Raw genomic sequence first — 19,886 nt, 5'->3', positions numbered from 1 at the left:
CTAAGTTAACACTTACTTGTTCTATGTGACTGTCATCAATGTCAGTATAAAATAAGCTTTGAAAAGTTTGAGTTTTGTGCCAAGATCTTGCAAAATTTAAATAACTGAAACATGATAATATAAAAATGATTCTTCCTGAAACAAATCATGAACAGAAAGGACGTGTATATCATTCAATCCATTTGCATGCTTTCCTCTGACTGGTATCAGATTATGCATACAATAATATGTGCATTTGGTTTAACTTGTACCACTTGAAGCTCAAATGCATTGGGCAGTCGAGCTGTGAAAGTCATGAGACAACTATGATGACCTCTTGCCTCAGTGTGGAATAAGTTCAGGTTGGGAGGATTCAAACAAGGTTCCCTGGCTGTCTGTCTTTTCCATTGACAGGAACTACTGTGCTCTCTGCATCACTTGCTTGAAATGTAAGTCTACTACTTGTCTGAGAAGGAGGAGAGGTGTTATTTTGCTGGTGGTGGAAATACGATGAGCCTGGATAGTTTCCCATAACTTCACTGTAGGTTGGTGGTGGCCCTTCCATTCGGCCATTGCTGCTATAGTTGGTTGCACTGATGCCCGAATTGCTGCTAGGTGGGCAGGGACCCCCATTGTACATCGATATATCTATCAAATCACTGTCAAAAATGGTCCTGTTTGGAGGTGCTCTGACAGATTCTCGGTTAAGTTCCATCTGCTGTTCTGGATCCCGTAGCTGCAGAGTACATGGACCCTGGTAGGGTGGAGGCTCCTCTCCATCAGATAGGGAAATAGTAGGTGGAAGGTCAATCTCATGCTGAATATAAGGATATGTTGGCTGGAAGCGGCTAAAATGATCTCTCTGCATAAAGGAAGGAGTCGTGAATCTGTCTCTTGACCTTGATGCGTACATGATCTACAATAAAGCAAGACAACTTGAGGAATATGGACAAGCTCAAAATGTCAATATGTTTTCATCTGTATGTACAAATACTGTAGATTTTATATGCATCTAAACATAAAAGAAAGGAACCTATTAAAAGAATAGTCATCATCCAGGAATCGCACAGTCAGTGTTTTCACCAGTTGATGCAAAAATGTATCAATTAGAAGATGCTTACTGTCTGAATTACCTGCGGTTTGTTTTTCAAATATTTTAGGGAATTAAAGGTGATGATCTATTTTATGGAGCTGCTGTTTTTTGCCAACCTGCAATGAAATCTCACTCCACTAGCTGCAGCAGAAGCCACCTCAATCTTCTTTTCCAAAACGTGAAAACATTTAGAAATCTAATTGGAAGACCCTCACTTACCAGACATGGCAGTTGGGCTGATCTGAGAATTGTAGTGCAGAAGACTCACTATGGTAAGAATACCCAAGACATTAAATATGAGGAATCCACCGATATCTGACACGATTAACACTTATTCCATGGGGAGCAGTGCACCTTTTTTTCGAATACTGAGCAAGAGCGAGAAGAAGGGACCAGAAATCGCTACTGTGCATAATAGATCATACAATAAAAAGGACAGTTTACACATAGATAAACCCAAGGTACACATAGAAATGTTTCAATCAAGGTCCATGATACTAAATCGCTACTAAACCTGATACTTGACTAAAGTCCATTCCATGCAAAACCATGTCTATTGTATCTTACAGAGGAGAGAGCAGATGGCTAGATAAGTAAAAGGAGTAGATTTCTATTTAATCAGCTTATGTGTTAGTATATAAAACTGTATATATTAAAAGAGCCTGGAAAAGAATCAGAGAAGAATAAAATTTTAAAAACATACCTCTGATGCTCCTTGTCGTGACTCTAAGTTATCTGAAGGCCACAAACACCTTTCCTAAGAGAAAAGGACAGAAAATCAGCATATAGCATCATATTTAACGGATGTTCAAAAAAAAAATCATAACAAATCTGATTTTCTTTTTCTTCATATCAGACTATTTTAGTAGAGATGGTGGTAGCAGTCCTCAACTAGAGCTTTTTATCAGATTTAAAATGTTTCATGACTTCCTCTGTTCGAAAAAGTGTTCAAAGAAGGGTTGAGAACATACAGCCACCTTATTAAGAACACCTTAACATGGTGTCAAAGAAATGTGTTTAGTCAAATACTGACTGTTCAAGACATAACTTAAGGGGTGAAACATATTAATGTTTCCAGCACTCACCTAAGGAAGCCCCTTGGATGACTGGTAAAATATCTTCAACTTTACTAAAGTCCAGCTAAAATGACACTAAATACTATTCACTATAGCAAACCTGGAAAAATTACAACCTTCATGGACAATGCATGAATTAAAAAAAAAAAAAAAAAACACAACTATAGTATAAAAAGTAAGTAATGCATTTCAATTTTAGGGATATCAAGTTAAAAAGCTCTTCCTTTTGAAAACATGCTGGTTAGTAATGATCATAATACAGTGTCTGCTCTTCTGTGCCAACTAAAGCGGAGTTCCACGAAAAAGGGGAAAAAGGGGAAGTTCCGCTTTAATGCTTTGTCCCCTGCTCCCCATTAAGGATTGGCACCTTTGGGAAGCAGTTACCTGAATTTGACAGGTACCCGCTCCCACTTTAGCTGCGATCGCCTAGACCACATGTGTCAAACTGGCAGCCCTCCAGCTGCTGCCAAACTACAAGTCCCATGAGGCATTGCAAGATTGACAGTTACAAGCACCCAAAGGCAGAAGCATGATGGGACTTGTTGTTTCACAACATCCGGAGGGCCACCACTCTGACACCCCTGGCCTAGGCGATCGAAAGCAGAGATTGTCCTCCCTCCCTGCAGTCTTCTGGGACACGTGACAGATCCCAGAAGACTACTGGGCAATTCACAAAGCGCAGCGCTTCTCGCACATGCACAGTGGGCTCCTGGCTGTGAAGCCACAAGCTGTCACAGCCGGGTGCCCACACTAAAGATGGCGGTGCCAGGGAGAGGAGACAGTGAAGACACCGCTGGACTCAGGGACAAGAAAGTGGCTGTATTTTAAAAGTCAGCAGCTACAGTTTTTGTAGCTGCTGACTTTTTTTCAGCTGGAACTCCACTTTAAGTTGATTGTCCTGGCCAATTTGCAGAGCATGGCCACAATGAAAGGGAGAGAAGTTGCCTTTTTCATTTAAATGGTAACACGTGTCTAGGCCTTTCACAGCCCTGGATAGGAATGCACACTAATGTGCAAAAGTTTTGGGCAGGTGTGAAAAAAAGCTGTAAATTAAGAATGATTTCAGAAACAGAAGTGTTAGTTTATTTTCAATTAAACTGAAAAGTTAATGACCAGAAGATGTCACATCAAAATATTTGGTGTGACCACCTTTTGCCTGCAAAAACAGAATCAATTCTTCTAGGTACACTTGCACACTGTTGTTGAAGGAACTCGGCAGGTAGGTTGTTCCAAACATATTGGAGAACTAACCACAGAGGCCGTTTAGGCGGCCTTGGAGGGGGGGTGGTAAAATCCCAGTCCCCGGTCACTTGCTGGGAATTCAGATTCTTAAAATATCTGTCTTCCGATGATCCCTTTTGTCCTCCTGGAGCACCGTACAGCTCCTATAGGAGAAAAATCCAGGGGATCGATCTAGTAAATGCCTCCCCCTCTGCCCCTCCTGTCCTTGTTCCTCCTTTTTTCTGCTGCCTGGCCCCTACCCCAAGTTCTCCCCTTTCAAAAGGGCTCCTAAAAAACACCACACTGACACCATCCTCTACCCTGACACCAACCTCAGCCTACCTTAAAAATGGACAGTGTCAGTCAGTTGGGCAAAGTTTGTATTTTTACAGTGACATTTGCTTTATTATATTTTTCTACAATTGTCCTTACTATTTAGTTAGGCCTCTTTTAAAATTGCACTAAACCCCAGTGATCTTTGATCTCTCATGTTGTTCAGGTAGCTCTCCACCTCTCAAAGGTTGCCTACCCCTGATTTAAGGTGTGATTAACAAAGGCTGAATTACCAAAAACTTTGCTGGGCAATTTATTATTTTAATCATTTTGACCATGAAGCATCATCACCGTTTCCAAACCACTAAATTACAAGCAGAGATGAGCATCCTTTGAACTCATTTGTAGCCAAATGACAAACACTCTTTACTCCAATATATTATAAGCAGTCAGCCAGGTCATTCCAGCCCAATGGCCAGCCTCTATGTATATGTGAGCTTTGGGGTTTGAATGACCCAGCCTGCAGCTGACGTGGAAAAAAAAAAAAAAAGCGATCTTGGGGTTCAGCTAAAGAATTCAGAGGATGCCCAAGTTCATGTCTTACCACAAGGTACAAGATCACTAGTGATATTGCAAATCATTTTATCTAACCACCTAGTCAGTAGCATTGCTGGCCAGTATAAACAGGCTTGCGTACTTTGTGTAACCACTAGATCATCAAGGATATGTAGGTGAATTATGTTTAACCACTAGGATAGTATATGCATTAAATGGTGAGGGATATTGCTGGACATTTTAACCACTAGCACCATGGATATTGTTGGACAGGGTATGGGATTTTATGGGCATTCTATAAGCATCTCAAAATAAACCATTAAATTAACCAGGTTTCTAATATATGTACTTTATATAGATACAGTGGGGAAAATTATTATCTGATCCATTGCAGATTTTGTAAGTTTGTCCACTTACAAAAAAAAGATTAAGGGTCTATAATTTTTTATCATAGGTGTATTTTAAATGAGAGAGAGAATATCAACCATAAATCCAGAAAAACATGATACAAATATTATAAATTGAGTTGCAGTTCAGTGAGCTAGTATTTGATCCCCTACCAACCAACAATAATTCTGGCTCCCACAGACTGGCTATGAGCTCATGTGGTACTGTCAATTTAAGTCCTGTCAATTTAAGAAGGTGCTCCTAATGACAACTCAGTATGTGTGTAATAAAAAAAAAAAAAAAAAAACCCTGTCCACATAATCTATTCCTTCCTCACCACCATGGGCAAGACCAAAGAGCTGTCAAAAAACATCAGGAACAAGATTATAGAGCTGCACAAGACTGGAATGGGCTTCAAGACTATCAGCAAGAAGCTTGATGAGAAGGAGACAACTGTTTGGAGCAATTATTCGCAAATGTAAGAAATACAAAATAACCAAATCGCCCTGGGTCTGGAGCTCCATGCAAGATTTTGCCTCATGGGGTAAGGATGATCATGAGAAAAGTGAGGGATCAGCCCAGAACTACAGGAGAAGCTTGTGAAAGATCAGTTGGGACCACAGTTACCAGACAAACCATTGGTAACAATACGCCACTATGGATTGAAATGCTGCAGCGCCCGCAGGGTTGCCCTTTGCAAGAAGGCACATGTACAGGCCTGTCTGAACTTTGCCAATGAACATCTAAAATGATTCAGAGAAGGATTGGGAGAAAGTGCTGTGGTCAGGTGAGACCAAAATTGAGCTATTTGGTATTAACTCGACTCGCCGTGTTTAGAAGTAGAAAAATGCTGACTGACCCCAAGAACACCATCCCTACAGTCAAGCACGGACAAGGAAACATCATGCTTTGGGGCCGTTTCCCTGCTAAAGGTACAGTTGACTTTGCCACATTGAGGAGCCAACGGACAGGACCATGTATTGTACAAGCTTGAATGAGAACCTTCTTCCCGCAGCCAGAACACTCATTCTGGAAGACCCATCCACTACCCATCTTCAATGACCCAAAACATACCGCCAAGGCAACAAAGGAGTGGCTCAAGAAGAAGCACATTAAAGGTCATGGAGTGGTCTAGCCAGTCTCCAGATCTTAATTCTATAGAAAAATTTATGGAGGGAGCTGAAACTGAGTTGCCAAGCAACAGCCAAGAAACCTTAAGGATTTAGAGAAGATCTGTAAAGACAAGTGGAACAAAATTCCTCCTGAGATGTGTGCAAACCTGGTACCCACCTACAAGAGAGGTTTTACCTCTGTGCTTACCAACAAGGGTTTTCTCCACCAAGTACAAAGTCATGTTTTGCTTGGGGATCAAATACTTATTTTATTCACTGAACTACAACTCAATTTATAACATTTGTATCATGTGGCTTTTTTTTTTATTTTTTGGTTGATATATTGTGTATCCATCATTTACAATATACCTGTGATAAAAATTATAGGCCCTTCATTTCTTTGTAAGTGGGCAAACTTACAAAATCTGCAGGGGATCAAAAAATTAATTTTCCTCACTGTACATGTGAGAGGGAGGGGAGAGCTATGCATTGATTTTTTTCCTCCCACAGTACAGTAAGTTATTCTTGGTATGCATGTCATGGTGCTGAAATATAAATTTAGAATATAAATATAATTACCGGTAAAAAAAATATATATAAGCTAAAATTTGTTTTAGAAATTGTGCTTCCTTTCTCCAGTCTGTTCTCTGCTAAAAAAAAAAAAAAAAAAAAAAAAAAAAAAAGTTTCTCATTCTTTGAGGGCCATGGGATTCACAAGTGACCAGGTTATATTGCCACATCAGGACACTAGCAAATAAAAAGTGACCACCCTCGTATAACCCCCCTCCCTCCAGCATGCCTCAGTGTTTTGTTCGTGTAATAACAAACAGGATGCCATTTCTCTACTGAGAAGTGTAACTGCTTTTATTAGCCATTTTTATTTCCTTTTTTTTCAAGATTTTTCTCTTCTTCAATTAAGACTTCACCTTTATGCTCATTGAACTGATCTATTTTTGCAGCTATCTAGACTATCGCGAATAGCCTATCCTCTGCAATAACTTTGGATGCTGTACCTGGACTCTGCAGGACTTGCTTGGAATGTGACCTTCAGGCTCCGGGTTCCACATTATGGCATGTTTCAGATTTTTGTGTACTGTGTTAAAGTATAACTAAAAGGCAACTTTTTATTTTTTATTTTTACGTTATGGATAGAATGGAGAGGGATTAGAAGACCTTTCATTTTTACTGCTGTCTGTGCCCCTGTTTAGCATTACTGAAAGTGAAATAAAAAGAAAATTCCAAATTTTGGGTTGCTCCCCAGAATAGAGGGGAAATCTTTGAATTTGGACACTTGTACTGGTGACCTCGGGGGTCCCAAGGATTTCCCTTATTTGCATGGATTTCTTCTCACTTCCGCTTTGGCTATGGGATAGGAATTGAAGGGAAATCTCTGCAATGGGACACAGATGGCGAAAAAAAAAATGACAGGGGTTATAACCCTCCCTTACTCTATTCAAAATGGGGAAAAAAAAAAAAAAAAAAAAAAAAAAGGGTTTGGTCTGTAGTTCTTTAAAATTACAATGGAGTGATTTCCAGGTCCAGAACAGTAGCACTGCTTTTGGTGCAATTCTGATTTGGCCATGTGGGCCGAGCACAGGAGGCAATTTTGTTAGAACCATTAGGTGTAATTATTATCCCTGATTTTCTATTGTTTTACATGGAATGTGTTCTAATGAGCAGGTAAAGAATGCTGTGTCACTAGGTTGAGTGTCACACACACACACACACACACACACACACCACTTATTTTCCTACCAGTCAGCATGAAGTAGCATCTTCCTGCCACTGCTCCTTATTGCAAGAGACACATGGTTTCACCTCAGTTAGTACTTGCTGCCAACTACAATGACTTGGTCACCTTTGGCCACGCAAACCTCTCCTGCTTCCAACAGCTGCTTTGTCAGTACCCAAAGGTTTACCTTGTATTTTAGCCAAGTTGTCTCTGCTTGAGGTGCAACATGTCTGACCCAAACACATATGGAGCAGTCCTACTGCATCAAGCCCCCCCAGTTCAAGATCCTACAGCTTCAGTGTGACCTGGCACAGAAACCTGGAATGCTATGCCCTTCTTGAGTTCTTGAGCGCCTACTTGCTTGAAGCCTCCCTTACCTCCATCAGATGTGGCCAGTCATAAATTGAGAGCAGGTGACTAGCTATCAGGGAACATTGTGGCTGGCTGCACTGGTATGGTAATACACTACTGGGGTGGCTAGTAGTCAGGGACACTGGCTGCACTGTCATACAGTGTCTGCAGAGCAGCCAGCCATTGTCCCTGATCACTAGCCACACCAGTACCGTGTCACCTTACAACTGCAGCCAGTCACAGTGTCCCCGATTGCTGCCACACACAGCAGCGTATTTACTGGAAGGCAAACATTGCATTTGCCTAGGGCAGCAATTTTCAGGGGGGCGGTTGCTAGTGGTGTGGGGAACTGGTCAATTTCGTTTTTGCCAAATCTCCCTGAAAGCTTCAGTATAACCCAATTATCTCTCAATCCTGTATCCCTCAATGAATTTGAAGAAAAGGATTTCATGGTGAGCACAAACATGAAATTATCTGGTGGGAACCATTACTATGCAACACACACATCATACTATTTCCCACTATTCTTATGTGGGATTTCATTTAAAAGCCTGTTAATACTATACTTTTCTGGAGAATGCCTAAAACATGCTTTACACTATTAAGAGTTAATTTTATGGATGAGAAAAGAGTAGGCAAAACTGTCATTTAAAAGTAATGGCTCTAGTATCAGTAAGTTAACCAAAAAATTATATAACAAAAAAAAAAAAAAAAAAAAAAAAAAAAACTGTCAAAAAAAATTTAAAGGACACAATATGGTGTGTAAAAAAGCTACCCTTAGATTATAGCTGGTGTGTTGTTATGGACAACATAAGGGAAACTATCATATAGCAAGACATCCCTACTTGACAGTTGCTCCACGGGAATTAATTGAATTTTCTCCACACAAAGTCAGGGAAAGGTTTGTGGGAAAGTTTGCGGCAGTGGCTATTACTATTCAAGGACAGCACAGCATGGATCTCACAATAGTCTGAAAAAGCGGGTATAAAACTTTGGAGGGAAAGGGGGGAAACATATAGAACAGTTACATAAATCATAGTTTTCTTTTACTGACAGTGCAGTCATAAGCGCAGACAGCCTACAAGTCAGGTGACATCCATCAGTGGCTTCTTATGTTGGTTATTTTTGTTCATGGCACATTTCCGTTAGGACCTCAAGGCTTGAACAATGTATACCATACTGTAGTGATGAAGATAAGTGTTGTGAACACGCAAGTTACATTGATAATACTTTAATGAAATACATAGCCCAGAAGGCAAATAAATATTTAAAAAATCATCAACATTAAACTTAACACTTACGTGAAATCTGCAATTATTAAAAAAATAAAATAAAATACAAATTCTAACAACTTGTAAAGCTATTGATGTGTTACAGAAGGAAAAGGGGCGTGAATCTATATAACCCAATTTTGTCCTAAAGACACTGGTGGCCAAGATTACCCCCTTGGAATATCTGTAGTCTAACGGTAGCATAAGTGACTTGGAACAGATTTTGTCTGCAGCACTTGATGCATACGCGACTGCCAAACATTTTGGATCTTATGACTACAATGTTATGTAATCAGTGCATGTACAAGATGCTGACAGCCAGTAGATGGCACCGCTGTTATACGATTTTGAATCTGGTAAATGTCAATAGCTCACATCAGGCTAGTTAATGCTTTGGCAACATACTGCAACATATTACATAAAAATGATCTATTTGCCTCTGTCTATAGCTAGCCATATGCACTTAACTTTAGTAATAAAAAAAAAAAAAAAAATTTCAAAAGTCATTGGAGACACTGTTCAGCCTAAACATGCATTTGCTGATTTTTAATTGGAGCCAAATTATAACCATCATAATAGTGACTATAATAGTTTTCAAAGTGGAAGTAACGCTTGGTGGAGACAGCGAGCAGTTGCCATAATGTGAATGCATGCAGAGCATAATTGCACATATGACACCTCTGGGTCTGCTCTTCTCCAGCAATGTGAGGCGCAAGCACCCCACATCCACTCTGTCCCCACCATTGCCATGTTATTTTCCTCTTCTGTTTTTTGCTTGGGCAGGCACCGAGGATGTTTCTACCACGCATGCATACTCGGGCTACAGTATCTTGGTACCTACACTTTGCTAAGCATGCACAACAGTCAGTGTACGGATTTTAAAAATGCTAGCATCTAATTAAGAAGTTTTTGACACAAACTTATAAAATGCTTTTCTACCAAAAGACCCTATCTGATGGCAATACTTTTTTTGTAAGCTGTAAAACGCTGAATGAAAAATTGATCAATATGCCACATTTTTCAAGCCAATCAAGATCAAATAACTTCCAACAAGGCTGGTTGCTTTCTTTTCAGTTTTACCTCAAGACAATTAAAAATGGTCACTATGTTCAGACAATAAAATAATCAGACTGGGCACTTCCATCAGTCTGCCTGCCTATCTATGCTGCTGAAGACACTTAAAAACAGCCATAACCTTTATAAATACATAATATAATAAGGTACTGTAGCTGTAAATATTCATGCACAAAAAACATCAAAGTCTATCAAACAGAAAGAACATTAAAAATGATTTAATATAGTTCCTCATTGTGGAGCTCTAGTTTTCTTTCACCCAAGTGGAGTACACCAAGCTTCTTCATTCGTTGTTCTGGGTGGATGTCATATGAAGTTCTTCTAAAATGTGCCTCACATGCAGCTGCAATCTGTCACTCACTGTGTCCATCGGTTGGTCCAGCAGAGGCATCCTCCATACTTTACTCAATACTGGTTTTCTATAATAATGGCATTTTACTAAGCCTTATCTATAAGGGAGCCATCATTAACTTACTCAAAAATTGGAATGGACCGGCACTGAAAATGACATGAGACTTGTGCCCAAGCCTAAAAGCCAACAGGACCCCAGAATTTTTCTTCTAAATTTGACCTACAGGTGAATGTCCACAACTGTTTCCTTCTCTGCACAGAAAATTGAACAAAAGGTTGGTGGTGGGAAAGACTGTTGGAAAATCAGATGCTAGCGAACCAATTGCATCTGGAATTCATAGGTAAAAATCTCCATACCTTATGTGGCCCAAATAATGCAAGTGATGCTAAAAAACCATTTGCATGGCTTGTTTTTTTCCCAGCCATAATTGGCAAGACTATTGTAGCAAGGTTTCATCACGTGAACAATTAGTAATTTCGCTGACTTTGTGTACTGAAAAATACATAAACATATCAAACATTTGATATATGTAACAAAATCACTGAAGAATTCTGGTTTAGCTCCAAACAGTTGTGTTATCTCAACTTGTTTACTGCTACTGTAAATGGAGGACAAATTCCTGTCCTTAAATGACTGGTGAAAATAAATAAATAAATGAAATTTATAAATACAAAAGGACTTCCACTAGAATGGCTTCCCTGGAGCACCAGAAAATCCTGTCTACTGCCTATCCTAATGAGAAGTGACTGCCTCCTGCAGCTACGCCTTTCACCCAGCCTACAGAGCAAAGGCGCAATGTTCAGTCAGCTGTCTGGGTCATGCCAGACACATGCCTCCTATCACAAAACGCAAAGTGGAACTTCAATGCCAAGAGCGGTTTTAGAAGTGCACTGTCAAGAGGAAACTATCCTTTACCCTTTCAACTGTCTGAAACCAAATCACAGCTGAACACAATGGAAGGACGAATGCAAAAAAACATATCTTACGATCTACAAATCAGGTGAGGACTTCATGTCATACTTGTGACACAATTACTTTTTACAAAAAAAATTATGCATACACCCAACAGCATCAGTAGATTGAAATTCACATTGATGGGACTAAAGTAATTAAAATGGGGCATGAAAAGTGAAAGCGTTATCAAAGCAAACAGATTTCAGCTTTTATTTTCCCTAGACAGTTACCTATTAAAAGTGGACTCCAAACTGGTTATTCATTGAGTGAAATTGGTGGTGAAGATTTAAACAACTTTACATTTTGTTCTATTTTTAAATATTTTTTTTAATGTTTCTCATCTACTAATACTGTACACCATCAAATAGAGAGAACTCACCGGCTGTAGGGCTTCTTCCTGTCTTCTACTTTGGCTTTGTCTGTTAATGATGGACCACGTAGACAGTTTATAATGATTCAAAAGGCAGACAATTACAACCACCATTACAGTTATGACCACGATTATGATAATGATCTGGACAAACTCCAATTCAGCTGAAAAAAAACAAAACACAAAACAGTTTTACTAAATTTTGTCATTAAAAGTCACAGGGAAGTGTACGTATAGCCAAACCTACAGAAGGACTAAACCTTTTAATTATGGTCATTTGTTTTCCATTTGAAGTCTCCCCTTATCTTTTTGGCCCGGGATGCAACAAGTGTGAGGAAATCCCATCTTGGAAAGCTTTCACTGAACAGGTGTCCCTACATTCTGAAAACTTCACCCCCTCTTGTTCCAATGATATTTTAAATTTCCCATCACTGTATTTCCCATTGACAATGGTCACGGAAATGGTGGCGTCTCCCCAGAGGGGATATAGAAGGCAAAGAAAACCTAACAGGAGTTCTAATCCTCTTCTACACTACCCCAGTTTTATATGTTTACTTTGAACTTATCAAGATCTTGTGCATTCTCTATACACTAAAGGCTTCCAAACAGTGTAAACTTTGGCAAGCTTTACATTTTTGTTCCACAAAGAGACTTTATTGAAATTAGATAAATACAAAAGAAAAGACCCAGAGGGTCATACCCATCATCACAAGTGTAAAGAAAAGCCAGGTAAGTTTTTAAGAAATACCATACATTATATCTTGTAATTAATGTGTAAGAGTTGCATATATAAGGTGACAGGTATATACACAAAGAACCATGATAAGAACTAAGATATGGGGTATCATGCAATAAGCCAGGGTCCTGATGCAGTTGGGGCTTGATAATCTAAAGTTTGAAGTATTCAGGGGAAATGAACTGCAGCGGGAGGCAGTCAGGTATGATACATATAGGAAATAGGGACAGATAGTCTGGTCGTCAAACTTCACTAGGGGGGGTCTGACCAGTGGAGAAAATCTCAGGGAGAGAGCAGAAAAGAAGACCTGGGGTAAGGATTGGGGAGAGGAGGGGAAGGTTTAGGTAAGGTAAGGTGGGGGGAGGGCTAGGATAGGAAAATCTAGTAGGGTGGAACAATGGGGGGTGTCCCTCTCACATGGAGATGCCTTGCCACCCCTCTTGAGGAGGGAGCAATAGATGCTCTACCCAGATAACACATTACTGACCTGAAACAAGCAACCAATACTGAAGTTCAGATTTATAGACTTTGCTGACTGCACGCTAGTTTTGTGTGCATTACTTGGTAGAGGAGCCAGGATCACAGACCCAGAGCCTAAACCTTTGACAATCAGGTCAGCCCCTACATTTCTATCTCCATACAAAGACAAAGTGGTCTAAACAAAAATGTTTGCAAGCAGGTTTTGATCAAACACACTTCAGGCTGTGCCAAGAGCAAACTCCAGCAGCATGGATGTTTTCAAAATAAGACATATTTAAGAAATCAGAAAGATCTTAAATACAGCTATATACTAGTGATGGTATGTAGGTACAGTGCTTTGAAGATAAATTCCTGAATGTAAAGAATGTCCACATTACCCCTCAAGTTCCACTGGCTTGCCAAGCACTCCTCAGCGACTATAAAGGAGCTTCTGAATTGCCAGTTTTTCTGCTCCCTAAGGCTTATTACTTAAATGGCAATGCTATGAAGGATTCAGGGAGGATTCAGGGACCAATCCCATTCTGTAACCGCTTCTCTGCTGTGATAAGATGACAGATACACTCTGCAAAAAGCACACATTTAATGTATACCTTTCCACTACAAAAACATTAGTAAAGCAGCAGCATTGGCAGGAAACTGCAGGTACCTACAAGTTAACTTTTAATGCCCTCCTTATGGCACAAAGCAGAATTAAATCCACCAATTAAATATTTAAAAAAAAAAAAAAGTTACATTCAAAGCATGCCATGTATTAAAAAACTGCAAGGCCTCATGCACACAAGTTGCCAGAGGAGGGCCATGTTTACCTGCACAGGGATGCACCCCATGCAGGCAGTTCCATTGACGTCAATTGGCCAGGCAATATACCCAACACGCACGTTCCTGAATATGGCTAAAGAGTAAGTGGATGCTGAAGCAACCACCAGCTGGATGAAGGGTCCTGCATGGCTCAGAAACGTCGCTGTATTCTGCTGTGATGTGATCATTCAATAAACTGTTGGGACACTTATGGAGTTCTCTGGTGTGCTGGTGACATCTCTTGTATTGATGTAAATTGGAAAGCAGTGGCTGCACGTACATACTGTGCAAGTACAGGGACATGCACCTGCACCCACATGGATGTCAAATTGGGAAAAAATTGCAGTTAAAGTGTTCCTAAACCAAGGACCCTGCATTCACTATCTAATCTTCCACAGTACACACAACATGGAAATGCAATTAATTTAATATAAACTTATATATATATATATATATATATATATATATATATATATATATATTCTCATCAGCAGTTACAGCAGTCTTGTGAATTCTACAAGCTTTAACCAGTGCTCTGCTGAACACTGATAGATTTCTCTAGGAGGATGTTGAACCCCTGACCTCCATTTGGGCAGCGCTGCTTGGCCCTGTGCTGATCACATGCCTCTCCCAAGAGATGAAAAAAAAAAAAAACCTCTCTAGCAATGCACACCACACTGAGTATGTGCAGTGTCGTCACGATAGGTCTTATCAGGAGATAAGAGGGAGACACTGGAAGAAAGGGAGAGTCAGAGAAGTCAATATGAAGCATCCCTTTTACACAACGCAAAGGATTTACCCCTTAGGTTCTACAGTGAGTATAACAAGCATGCTTTACTACATATACAGACTGATTTTACTGTTGTGGGTTTAGTAACACTTTAAATATGGCCCTCCACAGTATACGCTTTAGTACACCCTGTTGTGAACAAGGTCTCAATTGCTATTGTGCTCATTTCAGCTCTCAACTGAACTGTCAAGCCATCAAATGGCTCGAGTCATAGCTGATCACATGTACAGCACTGTGGCAAATGTAGATCAGAGGCTAAAGTTGGCAAAAGTTGGATTGAAATACCCTGCTAAACCAGCCGAAGTTCAGTGTGTGGCTGTCCCTGTTTGAAAGAAGTCTATTCAGATAGACTTCTGTTAGTTGAACAAGCTGGAAAACTTTAGTGTATTCAACGCCAAGTCCAGCTGGAGGATTTTTTTTTTTTTTAGCCTGCTGGCTGAATGAGAAAACCAAATCTATGGCCAGCCTAAGATGACAGCTTCCTTTACTGTTAAGGACTGGAGGGTTTAGCTCCACTTTATACACTGCAGTGCCTCAGGATTTCTTTGTCCTTAAAGACCAAGTCTAATATCAGCGGTGAGAGCTAGTACATCTGTTTCTGCCCGCACCCAACTGTTGACTCCTGAGCACATCATCACATGTAAGAAGTCTGTGTGGGCATCTAAGGCTACCCATTTTGCATTAAAGGTTGCAAGTTTATAATTGTTTTTCAGTGAAAGGATTTACATTAAATACAACTTAAGTGAAAAAGACGTAGCAAACACCCAGTTATCTTTTTTTTGTATAGGAAATTAACGAAAGCTGAATAAATGTTGAGATCAAGGCATTTTACCTTATAAACACAACCTTTCAGACACCAAGCATAAATATGATTACTTTATAGACTAGGTGAACACCTGTGCATCTGCATGTGCTTTTCAAAATGCATTTTAGAGCATTTCTCAGGTGTTTTTGGTGTAAACAGGTCCCAGAGACAATAATGGGTTTCTTTTTGTTGTGCCCAGTTATGCAACAGCTGAAGCGTGACAAATCACACAGGTGTAAACAGGACTCAAGGAATAAACTATAAACTATACTTTATGACTACTTGCCTGTTAGATCATGAAAACGGAGTCCTGGCACCTGCCCTAAGCGTATCACACAAAAGGTATTAAACAGTATTCAAAACCAGAGATTTATAATTGCCCAAAAAACCCTCATCTATAATGGGCAACATGATCCATTTAAAAATAAGTGATTAATCCTTTAAGAAAACAAATATTTCATTTTGAGATAAAGCAGCCCCCCTCCCTCCATTTAATCAACCACTGGTAGGTCTTTTCACAGCCTAGATCAATGATAAACCAATAAAACACAGCTGACTTTGAACATAGTTCCCATTTTCGCTGCTTTAGGTCTGGTAAATGACAACTAACTTTTATTCGCCTGATCAGGAAAATGTATCTTATGATTCACCAGCACACACCCTGCAAGAAGAAATATTTAGACCTAGAACAGCAAATTCATCAGTGAATACAGATGAAGTGGCCCAAAGCATGACTGAGACTGAATCAATGACAAGCAGAATGAAGAAAGCCAGTGTCCATAATACCAGAAAAAGCTCTGCAAACAAAAAGCCGACCAAAAAACACCACCAGGAAGTTTCTGCTTCACAGAGCAATCAAAGTCTGGGTTTATACACATTTCTCTGAGCACTACTTGACTAGAAAGAGACTCGCTATGAAGAAATACTACAATATACTGCCAGATCCTATTAGGAAATTATAGCAAACAAGAGAGCAAAGCAGGTCACCCAGTCTAGATGAGGACAAATGAATTAACCTATGAAAGAAGGAAATCAGGACATAACAAGCTTCATATTCTGTATACTCTGAAATATATATTTCTTTTTCTCAATGCCCAACTAGATTACCAGTAGAGACATGATTTACAGGACCAGTAATCTATATAGATAAAATGAGCTAGTAAGATCATTCTAATATACCATTGTACCTGTAAGTTTTCAATCAGCAATTACCTGGGAGATAGGACACTACAGTACTATGAACCTTACGTAGTCGATTCTTGCATGTCAGAGGCTTAGATGGCTGTATTTGGTCAATTTAAACATCACCTGTGTGAATCATGTGGGCATTGATTTATATACATTCTTATAATAGTGTGGTAAGCACTGGCAACTACTGTAATCTCACTTGTCACAGATTTTGTGAAGAAAAGGGGAAGTACTAACTGGGCTTATGACATGTTCAAGGTTGCCCATATCAAAACAGAAGACTGCCATGCTTCTCATTGACTTTAAAGAGGTCTCTGCACCCCTTATTCCCACCTACCCACTGCTGTTCATGGCTTCCCTTGCAGGTAGTAGCTGGCAATTAAATTAAAACTTTTACACATGTATGTATACATGTAAACCTTCGCAAATTACTATTTGGTTTATGTTTTTTTAAACAACCGAAAATTTTAATAAATGTATGAAGTATCAAAAGTGTTCTACTACATTAGATTCTATGTTTGGCATCTGTTAACATGAAACATCAAATGTTTTAACCAGTAATTTTTGGCATATTAATTCATGGTCTGCATGACTGCAAGTTTAAGAAGGCACTTACTGTGCCTACATATTTTTTTCCCCCTCGATGCTCATCTCTGAAAGTTGGGATGGGTATGCTAATAGCAGCCATCATATCCAGAATGAAAAGGTTGCACAGAAGAATACATGCAGCACCCAAGAGTGGTGCACTCTGCTCCATGCATGTGTGGCAGGGACACAGATACTCATTCATTTAATTTCCCTGCTGAGCTGGGATAAAGCTCTGCATGGGGCGAACACTGGACTTTTCTATTTAGTACAATGTGTCAAGAGTACCACCCAAAACACTCCAGTGCTAATTCTTTAACAGAAAAACTGTTACAGATCATTTTGAGATGTGTATTATCTAGTGAAAACATTACACTCATGGTGAGTGACCATCAATTAATAGATGTGTGATCCTAAATACATTTCTGTCATCGCATCTCTTGCAGACATACTATACCAGAAATGCTGTATCCTCAGGAGACCATGCAAACATGATTCATGACTGACAGCTGGGTAACAGTGTACATTGTTTTGGAAGAGGCTGCTGCAAAGTGGCAGAACTATTCCAAGTGCATTAAAAAAACAAAACTCCAAAAAACAGAGTGGCATTCTGTAATAAACACACTGCATGCTTAACTAGATGTTTCTGTTATACACACATATATGTATTACCGCTGCTCAAGGTAGAGAGACTCCCAATCTCCAAGCACAACTCCTCCTGTAGGTGTTAGCCCAGCTCTTGTGCTGCATAGATGAGAACAAAGGATGTCCGATCGGCTGCACTCCAAGCAATCCACTTTATTGAACCAAGATAAAACCAATACAGACAGTGGAAATACAGTGGGGGACTGAAAGGTAAACGTGTTTCACGCTATATGGATTGGTGGGAGAGGGTGAAGATATTTGGACATGACAACCCATTCCATCCCTACATGCCATTTTTTGGGGGATTTGGAAGGTTTTTTGTCGTATCTCAATGACAATGAACTTAACCTCAGCTTCACTGGACAGATGAGCGATCAGAGCATTAATTTCTTGGATGTCACACTGAGGGATTGTGAGGGTGCAGTCGTCACCAGTTGCATAGGAAACCCTTATCAGGCAAGAGCTGACTCAGGACATCCCAAACACACAGGAGGGATTCCTGTGGGACAGTTCCTACGATTGTGTAGGATTTGCAATAAGGATGAAGATTTCAACAGAGAGGTGACACACGAGAGATCTCTTTTTACAGAGAGGTTATCCGGAGCCCATGATAGATCGTGCTGTGGGTATAGCCAACAATACAGACAGGAACAACTTATTAATAACAAAAGGAGAGGTACTTCCAGGCAGGGACCACCAGCTTTCTCCACCGCTTTCAGCCTAGAGTTTGGGAAAATTAAAAGGATCATTGAGCGCTATCTACCCATACTTCTGAGTGATGATATATTTGTACAAATATTGTCCCACGGTAGTAAAATTGTTTCCCGACATGCACCAACTTTGGGCAATACTCTGTCCTCCAGCTATTTCTCCTCTAGAACAACTCAGAGAACATGGCAGAGTTTTAAGGGTATCTATAGGTATGGTATAGACGGCTGTCCCTGTTGCTCTTGTGTTAAGAAAGGGGAGGAATATAGATCCACGGTTAGTGGCAAGGTTTACAAGGTCAAGAACTTAATCAACTGTAATACTAAACAACTAATATATTTGATCACCTGTGGAAGCTGCCAAGTACAATATGCTGGTAGGACAACTAGGAGGCTACGAGATCGCCTCCATGATCATGTGTATGACATACAAAAGAATCATTCTACCAATGTCGCTAATCATTTTAACAGTGCTCATGGAGGTGACCTTAGTGCTCTGAGCATACAGGGCATTGAGAGAGTGGACAGGTCTCCTAGGGGTGGAGATGGGCTTTAGATTGCTGTAAAAACATGAAGTCTTTTGGATTTTTTATTTGCGTACACATATTCCTAATGGTTTGAATTTTGAATGGTATCTTACCCATTTTTATGAGAAACTTCTTTGACCAACCATGGCCCCCTCCCTCTCTGATGTGATTAGGTTTTACCAGCTTTTTGAATATATACGTTTGACTACATGCGTTTATTTGGTGCTGATTTTTTTTTTTTTTTTTCTGTGTCTCTGCCTGTTCCATTGCGTTATTAGCCTTTTTTGGTCTTTGTCCTATCCTCCCCATCCCAGATATAGTAGAGACTGTCACTGATCTGAGATATCTATTTTTATAATTTGTATATCTTCTTATTTGGGATGGATCCAATATACATACATTTATACATGATGTGGTGTTTTCATGGTATGTTATTTTTTGTTTGTTCTTTCCATACATTCTTTACAGCTTTATTTTTATTTTTGCCATCTCCATTGTTCGATGTGGGAATTCTTGCACATATCCTGTGGTTGGTGCATTGGATTTTATGCATTGCACTTTGGAGGATGTTAAAATTGTTTGTTGAACTGTCTTTACCTTTAAATCGGTTTGATGTAGCAGGAGGTGGACCCAGTGTTGATTAGGAGGAACAGCTGTTGCTTAAAACCAACACTTTGTACATGGGTCCACTGGGTAATGAATAAGCGCTCTTTAGTGTGAACCGCATTTACCTGCCAGTCACCCACTGTATTTCCACTGTCTGTATTGGTTTTATCTTGGTTCAATAAAGTGGATTGTTTGGAGTGCAGCCGATTGGACGTCCTT

At 39.8% G+C, this 19,886-nt stretch overlaps 1 protein-coding gene across 2 annotated transcripts in view; it reads right to left on the bottom strand.

Moving 5' to 3' along the window:
* Positions 1–216: 216 nt before the first annotated feature.
* LDLRAD4 (low density lipoprotein receptor class A domain containing 4) overlaps positions 217–19,886 on the bottom strand; it is a 357,659-nt gene continuing 337,989 nt past the window's right edge. For both annotated transcript variants that reach the window (XM_089671052.1, XM_089671054.1), the window contains 3 exons: positions 11,810–11,964; positions 1,776–1,829; positions 217–895 (listed from right to left, as the gene is read on the bottom strand). In XM_089671052.1, the coding sequence (XP_089527178.1) occupies positions 353–895; positions 1,776–1,829; positions 11,810–11,964 (752 nt within the window). In that variant the 3' untranslated portion in view covers positions 217–352. The remainder of the gene's footprint in view (positions 896–1,775; positions 1,830–11,809; positions 11,965–19,886) is intronic.

Source organism: Staurois parvus, unplaced genomic scaffold (assembly GCF_062004578.1).
Source record: "Staurois parvus isolate SC_StPar_1 unplaced genomic scaffold, SC_StPar_1.0 ptg000097l, whole genome shotgun sequence".
Classification (NCBI taxonomy): Eukaryota; Metazoa; Chordata; class Amphibia; order Anura; family Ranidae; genus Staurois; species Staurois parvus.
The sequence above is the reverse complement of the archived record's forward strand: the minus strand, read 5'-3'. Positions and strand labels throughout refer to the sequence as shown.